The 12242-nt window shown below is 34.9% G+C and overlaps 1 protein-coding gene across 1 annotated transcript in view; it reads left to right on the plus strand.

The window, feature by feature from the left end:
- Nucleotides 1-306: 306 nt before the first annotated feature.
- Nucleotides 307-12242, plus strand: part of LOC146005350 (paired mesoderm homeobox protein 2-like) — a 65583-nt gene continuing 53647 nt past the window's right edge. Inside the window, exon 1 of the mRNA XM_083144544.1 lies at nucleotides 307-455. Coding sequence (XP_083000670.1) covers nucleotides 308-455 — 148 coding nt within the window. The 5' untranslated portion in view covers nucleotide 307. The remainder of the gene's footprint in view (nucleotides 456-12242) is intronic.

Here is a 12242-nt window from a genome sequence, read left to right on the forward strand (position 1 = left end):
CCTCAAAACCACGTTCTTGGGCACGCCAATGCTTGTACCCCACTTCCTTAAAATTTTAGCCGCTTTTCTACGCGGAGCTTTCTACTACCAAGGAGTTGGAAACACTGACCACCAGACATGAAGGATGTGAAGGCCTGCTCTCGTTATGTAACCGGACACCGAGCTTTTAATTTGGCTCCCTGTTTGGAGGAGGGGCGCGCTTCCACTTCCCGCCGACAAGTGGGAGGTCCTTGCGCGGGGCGGTTGCGCCTTCGAGGGGCGGTGCTCGCAGCATCCGCTAAGGAGCAGTCGAGATCTCGCGGCCATGATGAGCTACGGGATGGGCCTGGGTTTCCCGGGGGACTTGGCGGCGTCCGAGAACTCGCGTCGCTTCTCCGTCAGCAGCCTTCTGGAACTGGAGGAATTTCCGGGCGCCGGGAAGCTTGGCGCTAGACACGACACCGACAAGAGCGAAGGTAAGGGCGTTCTATTTTCTACCGTTTCTCTCTATCTATATATACACAACTAGATTCCTCAGCTTCATTCAGAAGTTCCCACACTTAGAAACCAATTAACTAAAACGGAAAGTGCAAGGACTATTGAAGTGACCCAATATTGCCAACTAATCTTTATTGTAATTCTTCTGGCTGTAAACTCGTGTTAATATTATGTGTACACGAATCTCTATGGCCGAGCGCAAGAGTGTTCAACTCAACTTTAGAGGTTCTAGTTTCGAGTCCCGACCAGCAAGGACGTATTTAAGGCATGGGTCCCCCCCCCAAAAGACTTACCAAGAACAAAAATTATGTAATGAAAATATAACATTTGTTGTATAATCGAGTGATATTTATTTCTGCCGAACTTATTTGAAGGCAGTAAATATTTAGTTTTTATAATTGCTTTATTTATGTTGATAATAAATGAATGCTAACGTAGTACAAGACTCCTTTGTTGTATAACAACAAGATAATTATTTTATTCGGAGACGCCCCCGCCCCCTCCCAAAGCTAAACCAAATTCTAAAATTAAATAATGACAATATATACGCTGTTTGTCATTTGCTGTATAATGGTGAGTTATTTATTTTCGCCGAACTTTGAATGACAGTGCCGAAGATTTTAATCTGAAACTTTAATTTTCGTCAACCGGATCTAACATTCTATCTTGTTATTTAATAAATATTTTTTTTTTTTTTATCTATTTGGCACTGATTTCCTTGTCAGCACAGTTGCTTTCATACAAATTTTATCGATTTAACTACACGTACGCTAGATAATGAATACAAGCTTGCATATCTCTATTCTCATACAGTATTTATACCTATTCAAGTAATAATAGCAATACAATATAAATTTATATATTTTAATTAATATTTTAATTGAATATAATTATAATATAATTATTTTATTTTAAACGTTTATATATATTATTAATATTATTATTATTTCTCGGACACTTGCTGCGGACCGCCCGAAATAAATTTCTAAGTACATACCTGCCGACCAGGCATTTTTTAGCATCTGTTTATCCATTTAATCCTATTAAATGGATATAATTAAGTCGTCAGTGCTATGTAGACGATGGATCTGACCCCATGTAATGATATGACTCCCTGGTTTATAATCTCGGAAAGCTGAGCTCACGTTGCACCATTGTTATACAGATGGGGTCACAGGAAAAGAATCCATATATTCGCCTTATTGTTGTCATTAGCCCAAACAGGTAAAAGGCAACGCACAATAACGTAACTCAAAGAAAAACAATGCACATGTTGCTAAATATGGACTTCTATAAGAAATATATTGTTGATATTATTATAGATTCATCACTTTGCTAGCACGATGCAACAAGATGAAACAAAAATTCAATTATTTTTATTGTATTTTATATCGGCTATTGTACATGGCGAAGTTAAGGCTTTGGGTAATGCATTTTCTTCCACTTAACCATCTGCTTACATCTGTTTCCAAATAAAGTATAAAAGAAAGAAAACAATAATTAAAAAGGAATACAACAAAAAATATATGGTTCGAATTAGTACCACAACACTCTTTCTTCTTCTTCTTCTTCTTCTTCTTCTTCTTCTTCTATCTTACCCAACCTAACCTAACCTAGCGTCACTAATGACGTCAGTCGGACACGTCAGCCATTCGGATTGCTTAAAACTGTAGTTGCAGCAATCACTACCACAAAATATACCATTTATAAACCCAAACATAGGCACATGCTCACCCTTTCACACACATAAATAAAAAGGCAGCACAGTTTATATTACACACCTTCTCGTTCTTACACACACACCATAACACCCCCCCTTACACACACACATTCTCGTTCTTACACACATATACACACACACACACGCACATTCTCGTTCTTACACACGAGTGCGTACAAGCAAATACATAACGTTACAATTACAACGTTATGCCTAATTATAATTGAGATTTTAAAATGTACCGAATTTCATATTACAAATTAATACGTTAAATTTAATGACAATTTCTTCTTAGAAAATAAAATATTACGTACCGGTATTTAAATAGTAAATTCGCATATCCAACATTACTATCCATTGCACATATTACAAGATACATAGATTTGGTGAGTGGCATATGAACAAAGACTTTTATAACGAAGTCAATTAATGGTCCACTACAACATATTGCTTATTTTGGTATGGAATGGAGTTGGGTTGTATTTGCATTCCGCTATTATGTGTTTATTATTTACTATTTTCATTTGGGTGCATTGAAATTTTTTTGTTGTTGATCATATTACCAACAATCCTACTACAACCCTATTATTCTTTTTAATATATGTTAGGAGAAAAGGGCAATATTAAAAATCGCTTTATGATTACCGTAAGCAAAGGTTCATTTATGACATGTGAAAATTTTAAGTAGCATAGAAAAGTGTCAGGGAAGGAAAAAAAATCCCTGCATTTGTCACAAAGAAAGTATTTCATTTTATATACTTGAAGATGTAGCTACTAACTAACTAACTAACTAACTTTCCTCCTTAATATCATTTTCATTAGTTAGTATTACTCCTAAGTATTTGAATTTGGAAACTGATTCAAACTAGTTATTATCAACAATTAAATTTTCATTATTACCTAACATTTGCTTCCGGCTTGTAAGCATATATTTAGTTTTCTCTTTGCTAACTTCCAAACCTATCTTTTAAAAATATTTTAGCATTATTCTTAATCGTACTTAAATCATATCATCCCCTAGTAAGTCTACATCATCTGCATATGCTAAGAACTGAGTCAGACCATTTAATTTTAGTCCTTCACTAGTTTCTTTTACCTTCCTAACAGTATATTCTAAGGCAAATTAAAGAGCAATGGATCGAATGCATTTTCCTGTCTTAACCCATCGTGAATTGTAAATTTGTCAGACATATTAATACCCACACGAATTTTACTTTCTGTTTCATTATTGCATATTTTTATTATACTAACAAGCTTCTTAGGTTTTCCAAACTTACGTTTTCTTAAAATCAATGAATCTTAAAAAAAATGAATGACATTTTGATTATATTACCCACTTTTTCTTCAAGTGTCTGTCTGTCTGATTGAAAAATTTGATCTATATTTGATCTGAAGATGGAGCTACTGAAAGCAAAATATTATTTGTATTTTTGTTTACAATTTTAGAGCAATCTTGACTATGTGTGCAAACTATTTTTAAACTGCTATACGTTTTATGTTTATGCTGACATAAAGGATAATAAATTTCATAGTCAGTACTACGCAATTATTTCTTGTGGTATGATTTCCACAAACTGTATAAAAATATTCAGCAAGAAGAGTAAATGCAATAATGATTATTCATGGTTTACTGCATCCCAAGTCGGAAAAAAACGTTTTATAAAATTTATTACATAATGGTTCAAAAGGACAAATATTAGTGTTTTTATCAAATTGATGTTACAAAAAATTGCAGCTAGTGTTCTGAAGTAGTATTATATACAACTTACTCGTTATAAAACTGGGGAGAAAAATTGGAGAAACCTAAGTGGTTTTGTATTTATACTTGAGGTCAAACGATGCTCATATTTCACACATACATACATACACACAAAATAAATAACAAAATTTATACGTTTTAGCAATTTCACACGGAAACTTGACAATTCTGAGTTGAAGCTTTGCGTTAATTCGTTACTGTAAGGGTCAAGAAAGCATCTGGAATTGAAAGGTTTTTTTTATATATATATTTCTGTATTAGATTGTAGGATGGAAGAAAAGTTTGAGGTATAGATACATTTTTCTTTAAAACTAAAAACAAGCTGAAGTTGCATTTACCACGTCACCACTCCACGAGTACTCAGAATATTGGTATACCCGCTGTTTATTGGTTATAGAATTTTAAAGAATTAATTATATCATAATTAGCATGTGTGTCTAATTTCATTACGAAATATATAAATTGCTCAAATCGATATAATCATTGTTTTTTTAGTATTATCATCTTTTAGGCATTTAATTCACAAAATATATTTTTTTAGTTTTATTTATACATTGTTAGAAGTTACGTTATAATTTACACTATTCCTCCCCTTTAAAATATAATAGTCTACCTCTTGCTAAATTTGAATATTAAACCTTTCATAAAGGGCCTCCCCGATGGCGCAGTGGTAGTGTCGTCGCTTTGTAATCAAGGAGTCCCGGGTTCGATACCCGGTGGAGGCACAAGTGGTTCGGGTCCCACTTTAAACTGTAGGCCCATTCCCGATTAACCTTACTGTGCATAAAGTGGACTTGAAACACCAAATTAATGAATCAATCAATAAACCTTTCATAATTACAGACACTGATTATAAATTACAGTTCTGCGCACCTTAAATATATTTAAAAAAACTGAATGATTAAAATTATATTAATTAGGGGCCCATATAAGTTGGCGCCAGTGTAAGTGCCTATTGCAAATTAAGACAAAGTAAATTAAATGTACACAATTTTTTTGAACGGCGACTGTGAATAAGGAAATTCTAGGATTAGAAAAAACAATTGTTATAGTGAACAAAAAGTATTTACCGAATTTATTTAATTCAAAGAATGAACAATGAACAACGAATCCTAGTCAGGTAAAAATTAACAATTATCTTTGTTTTTCGATTAATTTTATGCTGTTTCCAATGTTTCTTCTCTTTTCATTTTCTCTGACAGAAATAGTATTAATACGTAAAAAAATAGCTTTATGGTGCATATAAATGCATATTTGAGAGGTTACTATAATTTATGTTTTCTTGCATACAATTGAATGTAATGATACAATGATAATAACGCGTGGCGCAACAGCTCAGTGAGGGCCCGGGGCTACCTACCTACTGCCCGCCTCACTCTCACCTGCCGAGGTGGGGGATCCTTCAACCAGTTACGGGGTAGTAACGTATGGTCAGCACGACGAACCCCCAGTCGTTGATGTAAGTTTCCGTGACCAGGTTACGCTACTCATTCGTAGCTCCCCAATTTCCTCACGATGGTGCGTGGCCCCATACACAGGCCGAAATCTCAGGAGAAAAGTTGTTTCACTTCCCCCAAGAGACTCGAACCTGCCCAAGGCAGGACGCCTTACATCTTGTGCATATAATGATAATACTTTTACTTTTAAAATTATGTTCAGCTTGTTAACATTTTATGCCTTAGTTTTCCATTCAGTTGTGAGGTCAGAAGATCTGCAGAAGCTACTGTACAGTCACGGACACTTCTGGGTTGTAAAGATTTACTTAAAAGCCAATGGTGTTGTTACTACCCAGAAGTGTCCGTAGCTGTACTTGTGAGAGATTTTATTCTATGTACAGTCACGGACATTTCTGGGTTGTAGCGATACCATTGGGAGTCAAGGAGATTGTTTAAACCCAAAAATGTCCGTGACTGTACTCGCAGATTTTTTTTACATTTGCGAGAAGCTATCTACACTAGCTCATGGAAATATAGTGAAAAAAGGAACAATTTACCAGCAGATTGAAATCAACTTTTCTAGTAAATATATGCACCTCAATTTTTGAGATCCAATTGTTAGCTTTTCCTACCAGCACAACAATGAATCGTAAAGCCTTTGGCAAACGTAACCACTTCGGTTCACCACTTTATACAGCAAAAACATGTGTTTGTTTTAATAATACTTATTTTTGCACTTTCTAATTTTTGGCGATTCCATTGCCTGATTCGTTATAATTAGAACCAAGATTTTTATATAATTAATATTTATATTTTTTCACTTGTATTAGAATTATCTCGGAATGTTAATGTTTTGATCTATATTCATGAATTTTACGTTATATAATTTTACAATTTTTTAGGCGATTATATTCCATATACAGTACATATTTTTACATGGAAAATGCCGTATATGCAGCAATTCTCTAGATTTGAAAATTTGTGTAATGCAGATATATTTCTGGGACCAATATTAAAGATATTATTTATAAAAGCTTATGGTATTTTTTATGTGCTTGCGGTAGTGTGCTTGAATTAGTTTAACTGAATGTTGTTTTCCGTCCCGAAAATCACACTGACCAATTCAAGGTTTTTGCTTTTGGCCTTGGTTCTTCACCATCAACTTCATTAGATATTTTTTAAAAATAGAAATTAGCTTAGAGCAATTACTATTTCACTACCTGGAACATAAAAGAATAGCACGGGACTGAAGGAATTGACCAAGAACTAAGAAACATCCTTATATACTTTTTACATATTTTAATGATTTTTCTATATATATACATAAGAGCAGCGGCGTTGATTTGAGAGATATAAAGTGTAATCTTCATGTGGGTGTGAATTAATTTTGTGTGTGTTTGAGAGTGCATATTTTCTAGCTGACTATATTGATTGATTGGTTGATTTATTGATTTGGTGTTTTAAGTCCACTTTATGCACAGCATGGCTAATCGGGACTGGACCTACAGTTTAAAGTGGGTTCCTAACCACTATGAGCCTCCAACCGGGTATCGAACCCGGGACCCCTTGATTACAAGGCAACGACGCTACCACTGCGCCATCGGGGAGGCCCTCTAGCTGACTATAAAAACATGTACGAGGAATTCAGTAACAGATACGTTCAGGCATCATTCCATCGTTTTTGCACTCATTTTAAACAGTTTTTACTTAGAAGTTGCTCACTTGAACTGTTCTCTTGAAAAACGTATATCACAATGTAGCAATTACAATAGATTCACGATTGTTTTTTATTCTTTTTGATAATGTGAACAAGATAATCTTATTTGTGTTTATCTACTATTCTTGGGACCGTAATACGCGGTTTTAATATAATCTGTTTTTTAGCAAAAAATAAATTATTGAGTAAGTTTGAACATTCAAGACATAGATCATGTCAAATTATTGGGATCGCGGGTACAGTTTGGATTGAAGGATTTAGGAGGGTACTGTACATCCTCTCAAGACTTTGCACGGATACAATGTACCTCTGTGCTGTACCCGCAAATTCAGACGAGTATATTTCGAAGATGTAGCTCATTCATTCATTATGCATATTAACGTTTTACGTCGTAACGTATGGACTTTTCGCGTAATTTCCTTCTGTAACTCCTCAAGTTGAAATAATGAGTTTTGAAAGTTAACAACAGGCACATATCTAGAAATACATTTCGGAGGGTCCGACCAAGCATCTCAATAATAATAATAATGAATATTAATAAAATACGTTAATTAATTAATATTGCATTATTATTATTACATGAATAGGTAAAAAGATGGTAAAAGAATAGAGATATAAGAGCACGTATTCATTATCTGACTTATGTGTTCTAAAGATCGCCAAAATTTGTATAAAAACAACTACCTTGGCAAGGAAATTAATGTCAAATAAATAAAGAATATGAAATTTATTCAATAACAGAGGAAGGAGTTAGATTCAATTGACGAAAAGTAAAGTTCCTCATTAATATTTTGTGCATATTATCATAAGAAATTGTGTGCATAAATCTTTGGAACTGTCCTGCAAAGCCGTATTATCCCAATTTCTAGCCTTCCAATAAGTTCGGCGGAAATAACTAGGGCTCGGATAATTATGCATTTTGCATATTTCATATGCAAATGCATATTTAAGGCTATTTAACTAAAAATGTATATTTCATATTCAGGTGCATATTTGTATGAAAATATGTTAATGTTGTGCATATTTTTGAACCCACAACCAACAACGAGGATATACTGTATTTATTTATCTTCTCCTCTCTTTTCTCTGTCTTTCTTGCATACAAATGGACAAGGTGTGGATGATCTGGAATTTGATGTGTCTGACTTCGTTGCCCTAAAATACAGTCCACGTGTATCTTGCGGTTGTTGAGTCGGTGTTTTGAGTCAACTTTGTGCACAGTAAGGCTAATCAGGACTGGACCTACAGTTTAAACTGGAATCCGAACCACTATGTACCTCCACCGGGAATCGAACCCGGGACCCCTTGAACGCTACCTCTGTGCCATCGGGGAGGCCCACTTGTATCTTGCGAAGTGGAACGTGTGATTTCTAGCTAAAAACGGAAGGAGTTTCAAGTTCGAAAATTTGAGACATCATGTTGTTATCAAATGCAATCATGATCTTGATCTGTAATGTATTTTGTTTCATTTAACGCAGAACCATATTAATTAAAGAAATCTGTGTAGCGAATGAGCATTCAGAATAATGCATATTCATTGCCCGACATGTAATCTTTCATAGTTTGTAATATACAGCATTTATAAATTAAACAGGTCTTTAAAGTTCATGTTTAAGTTCATATTTTACACTTTTTAGTGCATATTTTTTGTTTTTTTAGTGCATAACTATCCGAGCTCTATTAATAACCATCGATTATGTAACAAATGCTGAAAAAAAAAATATTTTGATTATTTAATTTTAGTACTAGGTAAGTCTTTCGGGGGGGGGGGGGTCAGGACCCTCTAGACCAACCCCCCATAAATACGTCCTTGGTTAACAAATAGTTCTGTTCAGAAACTTCGTCCGCACTTACTGGTCTAAAATGGGGAGAAGTTCGCATGGAGTTCAAAATTGTAATTGCAGAGCTCTTGAAGCTAATTTACTCATTAATTGACGCGTCAGACATTTCGGAATTCTCATGGTCTTAAAGAGTAATTTCTTAGATAGCCTTGTGGTCTCAGAAGCAGCAACGTGCCAATATGGAGTTTGGTTGTTGCATTGCTGATACTCCATTGCACCAGCTGTTTTTTTTTTAATTAGAAAAACCACTGGATGATTTGTACTTGTATTAATGTTATTTTATGTCGCTTTTCTTTCTATTCTCGCCAGAGGCTCAACCACGAATTTTTGTGGGGGGGAGGTGGGGCAAGCAACAGTATAAGCGTACCAATAATATTAATAATAATGTCATTATTATTATTATTATTATTATTATTATTATTATTATTATTATTATTAGTGTAGTAGTAGTAGTGTCAAAGACGTTATTATCCTCGTAAATTACGGGAAAAGGGGGTAGAAGTCGGTGCTAAAGCATTTGTGTTGGAACAAACTATTTGAAATATGTTTTCCAATGTATTCAATTTCACATTAATAATGAAAAACAAACACAAACTGCATTTTTGAAAGACAGAAAAAGCATGATAGATGCATTCCAAGTATAATTCTTTTTGTGTATAACTTTCATGTACAACATATGTTTTAGACTTATGCAGTATGGAGCGACGTAAAATAAGAAAATTCATGTGCAACATGCTAACACTAAATTGTGTAATTTTAAAACATATGTGCAACATTATAACATATATTATTTAAATACATTACATAATCAATTCATCCACACCTCATAATAAACCAACAACAAAAATTACATAATTTGTTTGAAAATTTTACAACTTTCTTCAACTTTCTTCTGTGCCCTGGTTGGACTCCCTGAGGCCCCCTAGCTACGGCTCTGAACTCGATAAGACTAGGCATTGCGAGCTTGACCAGCAAGAAAATTTTACGAAATGTATTTCTATTTGTATAAAATTTGAAATCATGGGGGGCATCTGTGCCCTCTGTAGGTGCCCTTGGGCGTCAATGTTTGCCCCCACAAGAATCGATTTCCGTCCAAGGTTGGGAGGTGGGGCAATTACCCCCCCTGCCCCCACGTCTGGTTGCGCCACTGGTTTCGCTAATCGCGACGGTGAATGTATTGTCGAAAGAACACTCATGCTCACCCTCACACACAGAATCCCAAATGCGTCAAGTAATACAATACAAGTATATGTTGACTCCAGCGTAAGATGACCATATGATTAAAACACAACTATTTGTCCAGTTTTATAGAAGTCCAGGAGTTATCTTGTACACCAAGTCTAAATTTGAGAGACATTTTCATGGTTAAAAAGATATTGTATTGTTTTGTGTGTGTTCCGAAATATGTAGAGCAGTGAGTAAGCATGCAGTTTCTTTACGGAATTGCAACAAGAATTTAAAATTCCTGCTTCTTTACAACCTCATAAGAAAAATCTAGAGTTGTGTGTCTGATATGTAAGGTAAAGGTTTCGGGAAGATTTATAAACGGTTGATGAAGAATGGAGCTGCTCTCAAGAAGATTGGTTCTTCTGCTAAATACTTCTGGCATTACTTAACTTCAGCGCAGGACTAACATGAAAGGTTGATAAAAAAAGTAATAATAACGCTATGCAAGTCATGTTGAGTATATGATAATGAATACCTCTTGACAACGGAAGATCATATTTCATTTATTGTATATTATGATGTATCATTTATGTGATCCATCCTTTAATAAATAATAATACGTTAATAATAACAATAATTTTATAATTAGGCCTAACCGATCTTTCAGAAACGTGGCGGGGGGGGGGAGGACTGATCCCCTTGGGATGTCCCGTTTTGGGGTCAAAATACATTCAGAAATGCATGATAGGGTACTTCTATCAGGCGCTGTTTCGTGTGATGCGCTGAAATGCAAATGCATCAGTTGAGATCAGGCACGTTCATTTCAAAGTCATCCAGGCTGTCTGGAATTAATATCTTTTCCGTCCGTACTCCGTCCTGTACGCCTCTAATTTTGAAGAATAAATGTGTGTGAAGAATTTTTTGTGAACAAGTCGCTGTGCATAAGGGATATAACAGGAAATCTGCATAAATTTACTGAACCAATGAGGAGGGAGGGGGTGTTGGACCCGTTGAACACCCCCCCTAAATACGCCCATGATTGTAGATCTTTTCCTGAAAAAAAAAACTTTTTATAAAATGCGTGTTTAGAAAACACTAAATATAACTGTATTGTTTTGGAATTTGAGTATGTCATAAAATTCAATCTACAGTATATTAATGACAAGAAACAGAACTAGAGTAGCCATCTTAATTTGTTTTGAAGATATGACGTGTTAAATACAGTCAATAGTGGTGCTAGTCTATGTTATGAATCGGCGGTACTTAAAAGGTTAATGTGCCATTGGAGTCAATATATACAGTAAGTAATAATTAAAAATTATTAACTAATTAACGGAACGATGTTAATGGGACCTCAATGATCAGGGGGTTGGTAGATGGCGCTCCGAAACCAGAGGTCCTAAATTCGAATCTTCAAAGCTCTCGCAAGATATTCATCGCAATTATTATATTTGCATTTTATGTTTTTTATCATTCTATTTTGACATGGTAAGCCACGGCTCACTGTGTTCTGCCTTTGCACCATAGAGATAAAAACGTTGCACAGTCTCACAGCCGATTTAGTCAGTCCTCAAATCAAAGGTGAGGTCTGACCAATCTACTACGATTGTATACATGTAGTCCATTATCTAGCATGTTTGTCCCCATATAAAAAAAAACCGCTCCTGAACTTGACCTGTGTTGGAATACTGATAGTTCCAAACCATAAATATGTGGATATCCAGTAGCCCAAACTACTACTACACGTCTAGCCAGGAGAAACGAGATGGTATCACTGCCAATCAAACTGCTTTCTCATCAATATGTCATATCACTTTGTACTTTATATTTTAATGCGTATTATTTTAAATTATGATTCTTGACAGAAGTAATAATTACTTGAAGTTGGAAAGAAGTACGTTAGGTTTACGTAAATATTTCAATATTATCCCAAAGTCTCGAATAGGGATGGACGATATCGAAAATTTTATATCGCGATATATCGTCACAGATGATATAATATTTTTTCCGTATCGTGATATCGGCGATATATATATGCACGAAATATATCGTCAAAATATCGTGACGATATATCGTCTAGTTGATATCGTCTGGACGAAATATTTTCAATATCGCGATATATCGG

This window comes from Lepisma saccharinum, chromosome 23, assembly GCF_977018435.1.
Source record: "Lepisma saccharinum chromosome 23, izLepSacc3.1, whole genome shotgun sequence".
Taxonomy (NCBI): domain Eukaryota; kingdom Metazoa; phylum Arthropoda; class Insecta; order Zygentoma; family Lepismatidae; genus Lepisma; species Lepisma saccharinum.